Source organism: Scomber scombrus, chromosome 2 (assembly GCF_963691925.1).
Source record: "Scomber scombrus chromosome 2, fScoSco1.1, whole genome shotgun sequence".
Classification (NCBI taxonomy): domain Eukaryota; kingdom Metazoa; phylum Chordata; class Actinopteri; order Scombriformes; family Scombridae; genus Scomber; species Scomber scombrus.
Window position 1 is genome coordinate 26,128,220 of NC_084971.1, and position 18,918 is coordinate 26,147,137.

The window sequence follows — 18,918 nt, forward strand, 5'->3', positions numbered from 1 at the left end:
GGCTCAGAATAAGGCAGGGATAATGTGATTCTCTGTGGTGTTCTTAGCCCTGCTCGTTTTTATAAATATGAAATTAATTAATATAATATTAATATTAATATAATTTTAGAAAATACCTTTTAGAAACTAGTTGCATAATAATACAATAAATACATAATAAAAATGTAATTAGATTATTTCGTTTTAACAATTTTAATGAATGTTAATATGACACTGTTGTGCACTGCCTAGCAAATTGTTTGGATATCCTAAAATTTTATAATTACTTTTAAAACCAGTGACAGAAGGGAAACAAAACATTCTCAATATATTTGTCCATAATGAATGGGTTTTGCATCACTCCTTTTGTCCCCATGAGCCAGTCCCAATCTCCTCATCCTGGTTCATCCTGTGCCCATCTCCCTGTGCCAACTTTGCCCATTCCTAACCATGAGGTCCATGTCTCTCTTTGTGTGTGACTTCTTTCCACACTTCCTTTCCTCTGTCTTTTCTTCTACCTACTCTCTCTGTCACTGTCATGCTTTCCCAGACCTATGATGACATAGATTTAGAGAACGAGCCTTGGTATAAGTTCTTTTCCGAGCTGGAGTTTGGGCGGCCGGTAAGTCAGGGCCTAGATACTCCCTCAACCTTCCCTGCCGTAGGCATACACCCACTTTCTCCACCCCACTCTTGATATTTTTTAAAGAATGTATCTACCAAAAGATGGGGTGGGGTCAGTTGTTTGGGCATGTGGTACTTGTTGGGTGCTGTGACCCCTTTCCCCCAACCCTTGTGACAGGCTGTGTTATGTCTTTGTGTTGCTGGGTTTTTTGGTCTGGTGGCTAACAGGCACTGAAATGTTCATATACAAAAGCTGGACATTTTATTTCATTTGATTCATTATTGCATCAATTCTTGCCCAGAAATAAGCAGGAAAATGGGTTCAAAGGCTTTAGATGAGCTGACTTTGCAATCAGACTTCCCTATCTACAAGCTAAATGAAATGGCTTTAGTGCCCTCTGCTGGATGGTGGTGGTAACAGCGTGCAAGTGGCTCAGGGCAGGGGTTGTCTCTAGCCACATATCTGGGATCAAATTACCCCAACTTCACTGATTTACAAAGTGTCATCAGGACATGCCTGTGTCCATGCTAGAGCATGACATCAGGTGTCAACTTACTGGGCTTATTCGAAATGTTCAGGTGGAAATGTCACATGTGGAACCAGAGTGACCTGTGTGTTGAGATTTCTACCTGCAATATTCTGAATGTTTCACATCACTGAATAAGCCCGTAGAGAGTAGATGGTTTTACCTCCCTGTACTGACTGGTCCAGCCAGGACAGTATCTCACAATATGTTTAGTGTTTGAGTGTTTATTGAGGTGACATGTCACAATACGTTTTGACCGACTGAATGACCAATAGTTTATCTGCACTAGTAAACCATCACTTAATCACAAGATTTGAGGGTGCAGGTCATTGCACTCTCAAATAAACACAACACTGCAGCTTGTGCTTCACTTGGCTTTCCGCTCACAGCTTGCTCTCACACTCTGCATGTGTGTGTGGTGGTACATGGGCACATTTCGGTGTGTGTGTATGTGTGTGTGTACAGTGTGTGGTAGAACAGTTGATTTATTTTGGCTTACTGTGGTTTGAATGTTGTTTTAAGAACAACATAGGAATATATCAATAGATCATATTAGAATCTGCATATGAATGAGTGAGTATTATGTGCAGGTGTGTACGTTTGTCAGCGTGTTGGTGTTTATAGAGTTTGTGCACATGTATAGTATGCATTGTACATGCAAAGCACATGTGCAACGTTTGTGAACTAGTCCATATCTGGTTACTCAGATTCTCTAACGGGTGTCACTCTCTCCACATGTTTCTTGTGTTTTTTGGTTTCTCCCCATGATGTCACCACTGCTTCTCCTCCTTCACCTCATCTTCACCTTCCTCCTATTCCTCCTCCTCCTCTCCTCTCCTCCTACTGCTCACTGCTGCTGCTTGGGGCTCAAGCCTCCTAAAAAAAGGCTGGATTATAATCCAGACATCTCGGCTCGCCAGCGCATTGAGGTAACTCACATTCATGAGTGTTTTAGTGTTGTTAATCTCACAATGATAGGAATCTAGTAAATTGTTGTTAAGAAAAATGTAAGTTGTGACTGCTTTAAGTAAATAATGCAGTATAATAGCAGTACAATGTGATCTCATGTTAACATGTCAGCCATCCACTCAAAATGAGTGTGATGTTGCTTGGTGAAGTGTGTTGAAGGAATAACTTGAAATGTAATTCATCCAGTTTCTTGTGATTATATGAAAATCAGCAGGTTGTGCTGTATATAAAAATATGTTCTCATTTGCTGCCAACTTCTCTCTCATTGAAAGTAAATTTAAGTAAGAAAGTAAATAAATGAATAACATGAATAGATGGTTTTTTAAAAACATTTTGAACTCAAAAAATAATTTACTAGAAGTCATATTTATGTTTTGGACATGGTGTGTGATTGCATTGGTGGTTATAATAGTATTTCATCAGAGAAGCCGCAACTGTGACAAGGTATAACAACCATTCTTTATCAGTAAGACCCATTCCAGCTCATCCATGCCATGTTTTGCAGGGCAACATTTGCCCCCTATGCTCATAACATCCTTTGCTATTTCACCTTTGCCATCATCCTCCAGAGCAGCCCAAGAAAGAGCAGAAATTTATCCTCGTCATTTAAAACGGTAGGCCTCTTCTTGGTCAGGTGTGCCATGTGGAACCGGCATCCATCGCACCTTACACTGGGGGAGCGTTTTAAGTGTGGCACAGCAACAACAGCATGCAGGCTGTGCATTGTGAGCTGCTCTGCCTCAACTCTTTGTTCTTGCGGAGCTCACTTTTCTCTTTTGTCTGCCCTATTTCAGACATCTCTGCACATCCCTCCTGCTGACAAGGCTCCAGAGAGACCTGCAAGGTAACCACTGTTTCTTTTATTTTCATCTGCATCCCACTTTTCCCCTCCCCCATCCTCTCAGCAGTAGTGGTCCTTGCTGTGATTCAGCAGTGTCCAGAACTCTGCCCTTTCTTGTCCTGTCTCTGGCGCATATAGCCTCTGTGTGTAGTATTTATGATAATTTGCAAAGGATTAATGTTGGTCTTTATTTGCTTTTGTCTCTGAAGGCAGGACACTTTGCATCTCCCTCTTACTAACTGAGCCAGAATAAATTAACCCAGCAAACCTATTGATTCTGCCCTTCACTTCCTACCCTTCCCTCAACCCCCCCTTCCTCCTTCTCTTGTCCTACTCCTTTTCACCAATGCCCTGCTTATTCAGTCGCATTTTCCTCGGTGAACAGAAAGAGCAGAAATGAGATGTGATGAATAGGCCATGTAATTCATTTAAGAGACACTGAGTGTGTTTGCTCTGAATAGAAAGCACACAAGTGATTTAAGGTATTACACAATGTCCTCACTGGATTGAAAGCTGAATGATAGATATGAATATCTGATGATTGTAGAGAAGGTACACAATTTCATAATAGTCTTCACTTTTATAAAAAATTGATATATTTTAACTGTTTAGTGTCATATTTTTAGGAAATGAAAAGTGAATAGCAGCAGAATCAGGTTTAAATACCTTCAAGGTTTGAATGAGGCCAAGGATTGCAAAAATGTCTCAACCCTAAAATCGTCTGATTTAAATTTAACACGTAAATTATCTTGAAGTAGAATTTAAGATTTAGAAGTACACATGGTTTATTTGTTTTGAATTTACTTTTTGGGGTTAGAAAAGACTTTAAAACCTTTTTTTCATTTTCATATATTGCACAGTGGTGATAACACTATTCAATCGGGTATTTTTTACTAGGATTTGCTTTGCACAGTGTTTGTAAGTGGTCTAATTGGTACTTGTACTGGTACTGGTAATTGTATGCATAACACACAAGGTAAAAGTAAATACAACATACCTACTGCCATCTGCATTTACCAGTGTGTTGTGTTGACGTGCGACTGTGTTGCAGTGTTGCCAGCGACTACAGGAAGAGAAGGAAGTCTGAGCCTTCAAGTTCTCAAGCTAATGCCCAATCTCATCAGGGCAGAACTGTGACTTCCCCTAAACCAGTGGATGCCTACAGACCTAGCAGCACCATAAAGAAACCTGTCATTCGTTCCTCACCATCCTCACCCTCCAGAGCCAAAGGTATACACACACATACACACACGCACAAGCATCTTCTTTTCACTTGTTTTTTTTTTCTCTGTGTGTTTAGTTTCTCTCTTTCTCCTTCTCTGCTCCACACTGACATACATACATGTACTGTACTTGCCACATGACCTGAGGATCAAAGAGTATTTGTTGTTATTGTAATGTCTGTCTGGTCGTAACCCTCTGATTGGTGTTGGTGAAAGTCTAAGGACAAAACTTGTTTTTCCTTCTTTTTTTCTCTCCCAATTCTTTTCCTTCTCCCCAGCTTTTCCACCTTTTTGCTGGGTATTACTGCTTAACATGCTTTCCTCCTTCTTCTCTTTCACCACGCTGCTTTCTATTGGACATCTGAAAGGTGGGGACGCATGCAACATGTATTCAAACAGTTTGACCTCCCCAGGTTCTTATCAAGGCCCCTATCTGCCCCCTATCCCTGCTGAGCCTGTTCATTGCCATGAGGATGCCAGCCAGGACGGAAGCTCCTCCTCCCAGCAGACTATCTGTTGTACGAACAGTTGGCAGACTACACACCAGGATACTGACACATGGAGCAGTGCAGAGGAGGCACTGCCCCCAACTGGCAAACTAAAGTCACGCAGCTGTGATGATTTACTCAATGATGGACGTCCTGGCTCAAGTGGGCGCAATGCCATGCGCTCAGAAAGTGCTGGGTCACTTGTGTGTGATGTTAATCCCTCAGGTACAACTGGATCCACCTCCACTCGCTCATTGCCTCGTCTCCACCGGCGACGGGCACATGATTCTCCGGGCTTTCTCCAGCTGTATCGTAAGATGCACCACATTGACCGAGCTCAGCTTATTCCATCTGAAGTCATCCGTTCAGTTCGTGCCCGCATCCTGGAGCTAGAGTCACAGCCTCACTTGCATCGGCATCGCCTCTCTCCTTGGACACCCTCTTGGGGTGTTGATGTGCCACGCGATATGGTGCCAAATCGCATTTCTACATATGAGCAACTAATTCAGAAGTCCAAATCGATGCCCAACTTGGGTGACAGTGAGTTGCCGTCAGGCACTACCACGCCAGGTGGCTCGTCATCTCGAGCCAGCAGTGGTGGTGGTGGCACACCCAGTTTCCCAAAACGGCGTTTCTCCATAGAATCTTTACTAGAGGAAGACAACAACGGCAACAGTGCACCAGTACCTCACACCATGGATCACTTGCATCGACCTCGTAGCCCACCTGAGGGCCAGCCCAGAGTTGGGCCAGAGCCTGGCCGTGGGCGGTCCTTTCCTGCTCCTCCTGTTCCTCAAGGCCCACGAGCCAACCCAGACTACTCTGACAGTGAACAAGACGCTGTTGCGTCAGACCTCAGTGACTTCATCCAGGTGGAGGGCTCTTCATTTTGCAGCGAGAGTGACTTTGACCATTGCTCACTAACCTCCTCTGAGAGCTTGTACGGCTCTTCCACCCTCCACCAACAGCACCACCACCTCCGTCATCATCATCACCATCATCATCACCACCACCCTGGCCACCAAAGTCTAGGCCAGAGCCAGGGCTACCAACACCGCCACCTCATCAGCACCTGCAAAGGCCGCTGTCCGGCCTCTTATACCCGTTTCACAACAATGCTTCGCCATGAGAGAGAACGAGCGCGCCAGGAACACCAGAGACCTTCACAGCAGAGTCGCAGCAGCCATTCCCAAATCCAGAGCTCACAGTCCCAACAAGCAATGTCCAAGCTGGCCTTCCTGGTCAGCCCAGTGCCTTTCCGCAGGAAAAAGGGCTCACCACCTACCTCTAGAAGAACCAGTGGTGGCGAAGGTCGGGGTTGTAGACCCAAGTCCAAACAGGCCATTTATGAAGCACTAGATGCTGCCTTGAGAGACATATATGAGCACATCCAAGCAGAGAGAGGCCACAGAGGCACTAGGGCACCTGATGAAAGCATCCTGAGGAGAATACTGTCCGAACTGCTGCCAAACGTGCCTGAACGAAGCTCCTCGTTGCGGGGGAGGAGGGGGGGTTGGCATGGAGGTCCCTCCTCCTCTGCATCATTGTACCCAGATGGGAGCCCCACTGGGTATGCCTCATATAGAGGGGATCCATCCACACCACAGTTACAGTCACCACGGCTACAGTCACCAATCAGTGCCTGTTATGAACGCCATTCGGACACCTCAAACAATAATGATTATGGAGAGGAGCAGGGCAATGGAAATGGTCTCTGTTATTCAGGTGGAGATAATACACAAATAACACCTCAAATATACACATGGGCACTTTGTCATGTAACTAGTCATACACATATTTTTTTTCTGCACAAACATACACACATACAGTACATGCATACACACAAAATCCAAATATGCATGCACATTCCTTTGCTCCAATGTCTCTTTCAGTATTGCCTGCAGTCATCGTCCTATTCACCTCATCGGTCATCCAATACACCCACCACTGTGCTTTTTTATATATTTAAATGGCATTCAGTGAGGCCTGTTTACTGTAAATTCTCAAGTAAAATCTTGCCTTATAATGATGTCTTAAATAATAAACCTTTTTCGTTTCAGTGTTAAACTAATGTCATGATGAAAGCTTTGCCAGTAAAGATTATAAACTTTTTGCCACTGGAAGGCTTTAAATTTAAAAACATGTGCAGGAAATGTTGAATTTGATTGACAGTAGCTTAATGATGAACAAAACTATTGAAAAGTACCGTAAGAACAATTGGAATTGAATAGTGAGGAAGAAAAATGTGTCAGAAAGAAAGATCCAGAGCGACAGAGTGGAGTGACCACTTTGTTGTTCTGAATGAAATAGCAAATTAAAACAGGAGCAATTCAGGAAACAGGGAGGCTTCCTAGCAAAATGTAATAAAATATACTTGAAACCAGGAGATCATGTCAAACAATGGCCTGATTTTCTCTGCAATTGAGGTAAAGAAATATTTGAGAATTTATAGTACCTTACTTTGGTTGTTGTACATAAATGCGAATGCTCCTCTATTTGTTCATAATTTGATTATTGTTTGGTTGTATTTGATTAATTTGATATTTTTCTTTCCCTCAGATCATTTGTTTGTATGTTTGTAAATGAGAATATCATGTTTTTGCGCTGTTTTCCCCTTGTTCCATTTTGTGTTCCAGGTACTTGTAGGATTGCATGTGTCTCTTTGTGTCATATTATGGGAATCACAATCACCTTGTTTTTCCTATGAAATGGAAATAAAACACGATTATGTTTTGACCCCAAGCTTTCATTCCTTCATTTACCTGTTGGAATGGCATCATCAGTGTACCGTTACAGTACTTTCCCCAAGCATGTTTGTATTGATTGTGGCATAATCATAGTTATTATGGTGACCTTTGTCATTTGTCTCTGCCAATCACAGACCAGGATGTCTCCAGGAGTTATTCCACAATGGATGGACGCCGCACACCCCAGAGTAGAAGACCTACTCCAGACAGAGAGGTAGAATATTAGCAGAAGCTGGAGAAATATTGAGTGTGTCCTATTTTCTTTCACATAATTCCTAAATAACATCCACATTTTTAGTTAATACCTTAAAAAAATATGATGATTGGTTACTATAAAAATATTTCATAACGAATCCCAACAGGCACAGTTGTTTGTCTTTATAGTTTCACAATACTACAGCACGGTATTTTACGTTATGCCTGGTAAAACTTGCCGGCTTTCTTTCTCTCACTCTCATCCCTTAGGTCTCCCATAAACAGATGACACAACTTATTCTGTTCTCTCTCCTCCATCAGAACCAGCCCGCGAGAGCCATTTATGATTTTAAGGCACAGACAGCTAAGTGAGTACAGTAAATGCACAGTGCACGCACAAGGAGGTAAAGCATGAATGTCTAACTGAGCATCCACACATCTTGACTCGCTGCATTAATATTATTATTTCAGATTCTTGAACATTGCTTTCAGACAACTTCATCATCACATGTTACCCCCCACACTTGTATGGCTTTAACTGCTTTATTTTTTTGCCGTCTTTAAATGTACGCATGAGAAAAGCTGATGTCTGCTGTGCCACGACCTCTGCTGATTGACGTGGTGGCGTCTTGTCCAGTTCATGTCTTCCTCACTCCTGTGTGGAGGTGGTGCACAGTAAAGGCCCTTTTATAACATGATTGTGTTGCAGGGAGCTGACATTTAAGAAAGGCGATGCAGTGAACATCATCAGGCAGATAGACAACAACTGGTATGAAGGAGAGCACCGTGGACGGGTGGGGATATTTCCTATATCGTATGTAGAGGTAATTGTGCAGCTCCATGATTGTACTAAATATGCATCACTGTCTGTCTTCAACTTAAGCGTTCATTTGACTGATTTCTCCCTCTTAAACACTCATTTGCACTAATGCATGCGCACACACAGAAGATGCCGTCCTCAGAGAAGCAGCAACCGATCCGGCCACCTCCGCCAGCACACGTCAGAGAGATTGGAGAGGCAGTGGCTCGCTACAACTTCAATGCTGATACTAATGTGGAGTTGTCTCTCAGAAAGGTAAACTATTTAATGTTTGTGTGTGTAAATAGTTGCATGCTGGAAGGTTTATGCTGCTCCTGATTGTTGTGGCGAAAAAAATGTATCTGTTTGGAAGCTAAGAATATTTTCTGTTGTGTGTGTGTGTTTGTAGGGTGAGAGAGTCATTGTGATCAGGCAGGTAGACCAGAACTGGTATGAGGGGAAGATCCCAGACACAACCAAACAGGGCATTTTTCCCGTTTCATACATTGACATCGTTAAGCGCTCCCCGTCCAAGAGCTCCGCCCACCACATAGACCCACATGGTTACCCAGGAAACAGGACACCAAGCTCCACACCCATCAAGGTAGGGGAATCACTACAACACTGTTTATAATGTAGAGTACAAGAAACCACTACAGCATAATAAATCAGTATGAAATGGTGTCAAATCACTTAAACATTCAGTACTTGGTTTGAAATTTAATTTTTACATACTTTTTTAATATAATTTGGGCTAATCTGATTTATTTAAGTTTAAAAATAAGATTGTAATGCTGTCAACCAACTTTACAAATGTATGTCCTAAGATTGCAAAAACTGTCTCCAGTCTAGTAAAAATGTTTATGTTTCAGTCGTAAACATTTAAATTAAATACAGCTTTTATAATGCATGAAGCTCTGTTCAGTCCTTAAATGACACACTGTACACACACACACACTGTACCTCTCTGTTATAAGTCACATTCTGTTCCTTCTTTTTCACTTTATCTTCATGGAGCCTTTCTACCATCTACCTCCATCCTCCACCCCCCGTGACCTCCCCTCCCCTCACCCCTTGTTGAGAAAGGTTGACCTGCAAGATGTCACCAGTGAGTGGCTCTCTCTCACGATGGAACCCACCCCAGCTCCCTCCCTCACGGCCACCCCTATACCTCCCACACCACCCCCTCTTCCATCTGACTTCACACCTTATCTAAAGGCTCAGGAGTCTAAACCATCCTCACCTGCGCCGTCACATATAGTCTTCACTCCGCTGCCCCAGACTTTTTCCAGAATCCTTCCTTTTAAAGAAGAAAGACTCAATTTAGGTCAATCCCCAGTTGCTCTGCCTTCCTCCCAACCTCCCCATCCTCATTTCTCATTAACCTCTCCACTGCCTGACTCTTTGTTACGTTACAACAGCGGCAGAGGGCTAAACATCCCTGAAACAGCCCAAACGTTACCCATTGCTAAGCCAAAGGTTTTATTCTGCACAGCACCAGAGCCAATAGAGTCACCCACACACTTTCCTCAGCAGCACAAGTCCATTGTGCAAGTACCCAGAAGCAGCAAAACCCCTGAAATTGAGCTGCATGTAAAAGACCCTTATGATGAGCTGTTGTCCATGATTCTGGATGGTTCCAGCTCTACAGACGATGATGACGTTTTATCGCCGGTACATTCTCCACCAGCTATGCTGATAGACACATTTCAGGACAGGTTTAAGTTAAAAGCAGAAGAATCCCATCAGCCTACAGTGAAACCTCCTGCTATCCAGCCAGCCAGCGAATCGGCAGGCAGCGTTCGGTTAGAGGTGCAGTTTCACAAGCCTGTGGCGATGGAACCACTGTCCATTACATGGGAAGGGCAGTCGAAAACTCTGAATGATCAACTAGTCGAGTCTGAAAGACCACTGTTGGTGGAAGGAAAGGAATATACTGAGTTATTCATTGTGGAAGAGGATGAAGCTAGAGAGGACAAAGAGGAGGATGTTTTTAATGACAGACTCGGTCCACAGGTAGAGCATGGTGTGAGCTTAATTTATTGAGTCTTTTATTGTTATGGGGCCCTGGAACGGACATGGAGGTAAATATGTTTAATGTTGGGAGAAAAGGACCTACATTAGCCTTTATTCACACAAAAGTAATACTTAGATATACTCATAATGTATATGGATATACAGTAAGCATATGCATTTACAAGGAAACAGTACATAATATAATTAAAGAGCTGAATAATCAAGGCCTCTATCAATATCCATGGTACTTGGTCCATGGTAAAGTGTATCTGTACCTCCACAGCAGCCAGTGTGACTTCATGCAGATTGAAACTCTGTAGAGAAGGACTAAGGAGAAGGGACTGTGGATGAAAGTCAGTCAACAGATACATTTACAACTCATTCATTTAAATTACATAAAAATACTTCAATTTACATCATCACAACTAGAGATTAATGGACTGACATACATTAAATGACAGTGACTCTGTTCCAAATCACTCCTTCCTAAAACTGGACAGTCAATAGTTTACAGTGAGCAGTAAATTGAGATTTCAGACACTTACCAATCATCTTCATCATTCGCATGACTGTCATTTTTGCATCTTTGTAATGTTGGATTGTTAACAGAGAAATAAATGATGGCTCAATTCCAGGTATCTGTCTCAGTTTCAGAGTCCTGGTGTGGTCCATGCTGGCTCACTAGTACAGTGTCATGGCTTATCATTTATGTTATTAGTAAAACATGTGCTTGTCTTACTATGACATTTTGAAATGCAAAGAAAAAGGCCTATTATTGGAATATTTGGAAGCACTATTGAGTAATGAGTAAATTTCATACTCAGAATTTGGACAGTATTTTTAGTGCTCTACATAGTGAATAGGGACGCAGCCAGTGTGAAGAAAAAGTACCGAACAGGTCAGGAGGAGTTGTTTGGAAACACAGTGTGTCCATTAACAATTAAATGGAAAGTATACTGTAGACACTCAAGTCTTGAAATATCACCATTGTACGATTGCCTGTGGTTCTTTTATTACACCGTTTTCTAATAACATTTTTGTGGTGATGACATTTTTATTTTAAAGGATCCAAACTCTTACTAGCGTGATACAATCAAAATATCGCTCTTGGCAATACAGACATTGTCTCAATTTAAGAGAGAACCCAAAAGTAGGTCTTATCTCAATCTAAAATATTTTTCTCGACGTCCCTTCCAGGGTTCCTTAAAATACAGTCTTTTCTGCCAGAATCTAATTAAAATTTCTCTCTTTATTCTGAAGTTCTTTAGCATTTAGCATCAATGATTCAGTGTCAGCATTGATGTGTGTCGTTGCCTCCATAGGCTGATGTCTGTCCTTCCACTCTGACATGGCTTCCTCACCCCAGTCTCCCCTCACCCTGCATTACACCACCTCTGACCTCCTTACCTCCCCCTCCTCCTTCTTCTTCTTCTCCTGCTTCTTCTGTCTCCCGCTCACAAGAGCAGGACACCATCGCTCCCTCTCCCCCGGTATCCCCTCGCCCCCCATCCCTTCCTCAACTCGCAACATCACCGCCACCTCCAGTCTCTCCCTCCCCACCTGTCTCACCACCTCCGCTCCACTCTTCTCAGCCCTCTCCAAACCTTCCCTCACAGCCCACCGCCTCTCAGCCCTCACCCCTTTCTCATCCAGTGCCACCCCCGCCTGCATCAGACTCGCCTATCCCTTTTCCCATCCTCTCTTCCCAGCTCCCCACATCTCCTCCCCTCACCACTCCACGCTCTCCCCCCACTGTACCCCATCCGGGACGTAGGTCTCCCAAGGTGAAGGTAAACCTGGAATGTGGAGATGATGGTGCTGATTTGATGTTTGCAATGATTGGAACTTATTTTAACAAGATACTTCCCTAACTTTAATGGCGTTGACTTAGTGGAGTTTAAATGATTAGATGATGTTTCAAGTGTCTCCAGTGTAAAAATGTGCCGTTTTCCTTCAGTTCTGGAATGTTAGTGAGCTAAATGAATAAACCATTAATTGACATGTGTTGACAAATTAACAAATATGGAAATAATTGTGAAAACGCAGTTGTGCCTGAGACTACAGCGTGATTTGTGCACTAACATATTTTGTACACTAACTCGGAGGTGCTATGGTGATGATTTATGGACAGAAAACTTAATCTACTTGAGTTGTTCATGCTGGTTTTACTGTGGTGCGTTTAGGAGGATTTTTTATCAGCATGTTGATAGATGTTGCTCTGCAGCATGTCATTAGCCTACTGTGTGCGCTTGTGTGTTCATAGTGAAGGCAGCTGAATTGGTTACTGTTGACGATCATAGGTGTGTCGCTTCTGGTTTTTTCTGCTTGTTAAGCAGGATCCAGTTGTTGGTGGTAAACCTCCTCGTAGCCCCATCTTATCCCGGAGGTCCTATCTGTCACCCATTAGAGGTCGAAGGGTAGGGGGGCATGTCTTCATTCAACCATGCTCGTACTGTTCTCATGTCTCTGTGCAGGAAAGAATCGAAATCTTCCAAAAAACATCTCATACATAATGGCTCACCACATACTACACCACACTACAGTATAAGATGCATGAAGAAGTGTGCTGTTAAACTTAATAGTGTCATTTTGTCCATAGGGAACGGAGGAAATTGTGTTATTTCTGCTAAATGTATTGATTTTAGGGCCGATTGTTTGGTTGGTTTGTCTTTCAATAACGTTTGTTTTCAAAGGAATTGCTCTCACCTCTGGATATAAAATCATCCCTTACTATTATATCTTTATCCGTTCATCCGCAATAAACTGTAATTCAAAGCTCCACAAATCCAACAGTTTGATTTGTTGTCTGTTTCTGTTTCTTTCTTTCTCAGCGATTAGTCCAGGATGCACTCCACGGTGGAGGAGACCCGTAAGTAATATTTATTATCATTACAATCATGATGTTTCCATTGAACAGCTGTTATCTAATAAAAAAACTTCTCTGTGTATGCATAATTCAATCAATTTATAAAGTATGTAAGCAGTAACTGAAAAAGCTAATTGTTGTTAAACCAGTTTTATTACTTAAGCAGATCATACATTTTTCCAACACAGGTACCAGGCCCTGTACAACTACCAGCCTCGCAACGAAGACGAGCTGGAGCTGAGGGAAGGAGACATTGTGGATGTGATGGAGAAGTGTGATGATGGCTGGTTTGTTGGTAAGGAGAAGGAATATATCAACTTCTTTTAAAATAAAGGTGACGTGTCTGTCAGTGATATAGTCATAGACATGATAGATCTCCTAAAAGCCACAAGGTGACAGACAGACTTATTATAACTGAGTCAGTGAAAGAATCAGGGAGTGTAAGAGTCTTTGCTGACATATAAAAACAACTTTAAACTGCCAACATACATATAATCAGTGCTGAGAGCAAATGTACATGAATGAATAAATACAGCCAAAGCAAGAAAAACAGAATTAAACATTTAGTCAGTTGTGGAATGCAACAAAGTACATTTACTCAAGTACTGCACACTCAAACTTGAGTACTTTAATTTTACGGTTACTTCATCGCCTACATTTCACTCCACTTCATTTATCTCACATATAGTAGATAGTTGATTGTACCTATGTAGATTACAATTTTACATAAAAGACTATTATCGCTGAGAAAATATGAAGCAATAAATGAAGTTAAGTTGTAGTAGTTTAAATAGCTCCACCTTGACCAACTCAAACTGTAAAATTATGCTTATTATGTCAATAAATCTATAATAATAATCCAATATTGTAATATAATAAAATGACACTCTGGAAGCGGCTATTCTGCATAAAGAAGCACTTTGACTTGTGATGCTTTAAGTACATGTTGCTGCTAAAACTTTAATACTAATACTCCAATTTTAAATGCAGGAATTTTAATTGTATTTCAGGTTTTATAGTGAAGTAATACTACTTTTACTGAATTAAAGAATCTGAACATATCTTCCACCACATAATATAACTATTATATAAAACCAAGTGGGTATGAAAATAGATACATTATTTTTTTTAAACAAACATACAGGTCAATTTATACTGTATTATGTAGTGTATAACAGTATATGGTATGTGGCCTGGCTGGTATTTTGCTATAGATGTATTTGAAAGTATAATAATAGACCACGGCCACTAGATGGCAGTATGTTCTCACTACATTTTTCTAACACAGTCGTCCCCTGTAGAAGTCATATAGATACATATTCTTCACAGTTACACTCTGATAACCCTGAGAATGTTTTTTTCATATTGACCTTTACCTCCTTGTATGGAAATCTTTGCTGTCTAAAAATATTTTAATGTTGACTTTAATCTCCAGGTTTGGCTGATCACCAGACTGCAGTCAGCTGAAATTGTTTTAGTAAGTCAAGAATACTATCAAGCACTGACAATCTCTCTCTGTCGCTCTTCGTGTACGCAGGGACCTCTCGAAGGAGCAAGTTGTTTGGAACGTTCCCAGGAAACTACGTGAAGTAGCTATAATGATGATTCCAGACCCCTTTGGCCCCGCCTCTTTCTGTGACACCCGCCCGTCAGCACAGCACCCGCAGGCCACCATCATCCCGAAAGTTGCCGCCCCAAGACCCCGTCACACATTTATGTATTTGCGCGTATGTGTGGCTGGTCGGCTTCACACAGACAGAACGTTTAGCTCTAACTAGCCATCTTTGACGGAAGACTTCTATAAAATAATGTTGTTTTTTTAATCTTATCTTTTTATCCTTATTTTTCTATCATGGAGAACCCAAACTTTGTGCTCCAGTCAGTGACCTTTAACTTTTGACACTGATGGAGGGATATTGAAGGAACTTTGCAAACACTCAATGATAGTAAACCGTTGTGCACGGCTGTCGTGCTTTTCTTCTTGTTTCAACCATTTAAAGGCAGTAAAATCACCACAATCACCCTTTTTTCTTCTTCTTTTTTTTAAATTTCAGCTTCATATTTTAAAAAAAAAACACTTGTTACAATTCATTTCAGTGTTTAATCACAAATATCCCCAAAGACATTCAGTGCAGAGAGTGTTGTAAAAACAGTATTCTGTCAGTAGGTCTGTTGTGCAGCCATGTCAGGTAAAAGGTTATTACTTCCCACAGTTACATGTGGAAAGACATGCATGTGTCAATGTTATGTGTTACCCAAGGTATTGATTGGTTGATAAAAGCGTGTGGATATATTTTATCCTGAAACACTATCATGAATTACTGCTAATATTGCAAATGAGAAGTGGAGAAAAAAAAAGATCATTGACATGTTTTTTCCTGCTGTCTAAAATGAATACATTAGATATAAAGTTTTACATTAGAAAATACAAAAAAAATATTTTCAACTTGTTGGTTTCAATGTTCTGTCATCTTCACGCTAGGATTGATGCACTTTAATGACTCTTTAACACAAATTTGTGTTTGTTTTATGTCAAAATTTCACTTTGGATTTTTACACAAGAGAGGTTACTCTGACGGCGGGGCTTTCGGGGGATCTTGGTCATGTGGGGAAAGTGTATGCAAGAAAAAGGTTAACGGCCTTTTAGGTATTATATTTATTAGAGGAAGAACGCTGGTCAAACTGTTAAAAGATGATTGTAGAAAGGATGGGACAATATTATGCGTTGTACTGTATTGAGGAAGTGAACATCTTTCAACAGCAGCGAACCCACATTTAAAGGATTGTTATTTTATTATTACATTAAGTACCAATAACACACTGTCAATGGGCTATAATGGATTGCCATGTTTTATGTTGAATTTATTTATGTCAGACGCAGGATGAAATGGTATCTTCTCAGAGACTCCGCTCATGTAACTGCAGTTTTTCCATTAGATTGCAGTGGCATGTTGTTACCCTGCTGTCAGAGTGAGAGGGTAGTGTGTCACTGTTTCATGTGTTTATATAATATTTTACTTATTGGTAATTTCCATCTTAGCTTGTCTTGCTCAGTGAGTATGATTTATTGTTTTCTCATTTTACATGTTTCACATAGAATGGACACTGACAACAAAGCTATTGTTAAAGCACCTTAAGATATATTTTGTTTTATCATTCATTGTCCCTCACGTCACCTCCTGTCATTCACTATTTCAGCCGATTTGCTATGTGTGTGCGTGTGTGTGTGTATGTGTCTGTGGGGGTTTTTGTAAGCCTTTTGTATGAGAGCTGTAAAATGGCCAACATCCACTTGCTTTATAAAGTCAGCTTTTTCTCACCCACCATCACATTTGGTTTCTTCTCTTTTTTTCTTCCTTCATGTTTTCTTCATCAGTGGTGCTACTTTTCACTTTTTTTGAAAAGCTGTTATCGTAGCCGGGCATGTAGGCCTTTTTTCCTCCAGTTCTTTGTGATTCAGTTGTTTAAGAGTCAGTGACGTATTTAAACAAAAGTTACTGTTAGGTAGACTGAGTAGAGTTGGTGATTGCTGCCTTATAGCCAACTCACTAATTTAATAGCCATGTATATGTAAACCTCTTCTGTGATGCAAAAAATTAATTTATGCATATATGTAGTCTAGAAAACATCAGGAAAGTGTGTCAAAGTGTGCACAGAACATAACTCCATAGTGTTGAAGCGTACAGCGAGCCTCTAGTCTGCCTTTGATACTACGATATGAACAGATTTGGAACGAAGACGTGAATTTGACTCCTGATATGTTTATACATGTAACAAAACTGTAAATCTTATATGTTATTCATGTTATTATCAAATTCAATGCACACACTTGAAGTATTTCTACAGTATCTTAGCATTTGTTGGATGATTTTATGGGGCTGTATTGCTAATAAAATCCAGCTGTTAGATGAAATTTATTATTTATTTATGTTTTCCTTTCAGCTAAACAAAAAAAAATACAATTTCTTGTGTAGGAAATGTTATTTATGAAGTTTAAAGGTATTCTGCAGGATGTTTTGGTCTGTGGCAGTACAGAGGTTAATATATGTGTCCCTCTACTTCACACAGGAGCGCAGTTGTTATGACAGGTGGTGAGTAGTAATCAGCAAATAAAAGAAATGAATGCATGCTGATGTAAACAATACAGGTTTCAAAACATGAAAGCCCCTTAAAAAGCTTGTCAAATTTAGGTATTTCTATTCAATACAGTCAATTTAAAACAAATACTTATCTCAACATAAGCAATTATTAAAGTAAAAAAAACAACAAGAAAAATTAATCTGCTTCATGCGGCCTGTCAATCATAATATTCGAGTCATGATTTGATTCTGATTTAAATATTGGTGCATTCTGAATGTTACACAGATGTATGTAAAATCACTTTTTTCCACCTTAGCCCTGCCTACTTCAAACCAGTATGGTTCAGTATGAAGCTGATTGAGAACATGTGTTTTCATTGCCTTGATTTTCTTAGGAAATTCATTTAAAGCGTTGACGACATCTTTATGGAAAGTCTCATCAATCAGCTTCTTAACAGCAGCTTCAAATTCCTGTTTATGCTGACCTCCGGTGGTTTTAATGTCACACTTTGCTGCGGTGACATCACTGTTAGGTGTCGTTTCACAGGTGCAACACAGCACGCCTCTGACCACAGCTGTCCACACTCATCAGTGATGTTGGATGCAGTCAGAGGTGCAACAGTCATTACATTAATCTTGGCTACACTCAGAATTGAATTTTAAATTAAACCAAAAATCATAAATATTAGAGTATAAGAAATGTCTGAGGAATAACAGAAAATAGTGTAAGTTTGTTTACTTAGTGCTGATTCCTTATATTTGGTTGTACAGGAAACCGTTAATTTGACAAATCTGGTAACAAATTACACTCTTGATAATTCTTTAACTGACAGAAATTACTTAGTTTTCAGTGTGTAGTTTGGACATTTCTTTGAAAGGGCTTATTCAGTTTAACATGGGTCATTACAAGTTGGCTCCTTCTTGCAACACAAGATAATAGTTTGACACATGAGTGGACACACTGAAAACCAAATACTTTCTGTCAGTCGAAAAACTGTCAAGAGTCTAATGTATTAAAAAATCTGCAAATTAACATTTTATCAATCCAAATATAATAAACCAGCACTTGTCAAGTAAACCGTTTCTTATAATTTTTGTCAAATTGCACCACCCTCTTTTTAAAATGTCTTTGAAACCCTACAAATCATTCAAAAATGTGCATTATAATCAGTATAAAATTAAAGGACCTGTAAAATGAAGTGCTATAGAAATATGTTTTGATTGGTCAATTAAATGTTTGCAGGAAGAAATATGCTGAAATATTTGCAGGGCAGCTATCAGCCATTATAAAAAGCTGCATTAATGGTCTGTGGTGTGTTAAAGTTACATATTGTGGGTCTTTAATGTACAGGCCTTAGTTACTGATTTAAGTAGTTAAACATACACAAGTGGACACCACAACTGTGTGATAGATATGTGTTGAATACTTTAATTTATGTGCTTATTGCAGACAAACTGTTACATTTTTGTGCAGAGAGAGAGAGATAAAACATTTTGAGAGTTTGAGCACTTCATTATCAACAGAGCAGAGAGGAACTATGAATCTGTTCCACTTCAAAATACTA

The 18,918-nt window shown here is 40.4% G+C and overlaps 1 protein-coding gene across 1 annotated transcript in view; it reads left to right on the plus strand.

The window, feature by feature from the left end:
- Nucleotides 1-17,168, plus strand: part of sorbs2a (sorbin and SH3 domain containing 2a) — a 53,093-nt gene extending 35,925 nt beyond the window's left edge. The window contains exons 15-27 of the mRNA XM_062433920.1: nucleotides 530-601; nucleotides 2,003-2,059; nucleotides 2,894-2,943; nucleotides 3,992-4,170; nucleotides 4,532-6,376; nucleotides 7,533-7,612; nucleotides 7,864-7,961; nucleotides 8,303-8,417; nucleotides 8,540-8,668; nucleotides 8,802-8,996; nucleotides 13,240-13,277; nucleotides 13,463-13,569; nucleotides 14,812-17,168. Of these exons, the coding sequence (XP_062289904.1) occupies nucleotides 530-601; nucleotides 2,003-2,059; nucleotides 2,894-2,943; nucleotides 3,992-4,170; nucleotides 4,532-6,376; nucleotides 7,533-7,612; nucleotides 7,864-7,961; nucleotides 8,303-8,417; nucleotides 8,540-8,668; nucleotides 8,802-8,996; nucleotides 13,240-13,277; nucleotides 13,463-13,569; nucleotides 14,812-14,867 (3,021 nt within the window). The 3' untranslated portion in view covers nucleotides 14,868-17,168. The remainder of the gene's footprint in view (nucleotides 1-529; nucleotides 602-2,002; nucleotides 2,060-2,893; nucleotides 2,944-3,991; nucleotides 4,171-4,531; nucleotides 6,377-7,532; nucleotides 7,613-7,863; nucleotides 7,962-8,302; nucleotides 8,418-8,539; nucleotides 8,669-8,801; nucleotides 8,997-13,239; nucleotides 13,278-13,462; nucleotides 13,570-14,811) is intronic.
- The last annotated feature ends 1,750 nt before the right edge of the window (nucleotides 17,169-18,918 follow it).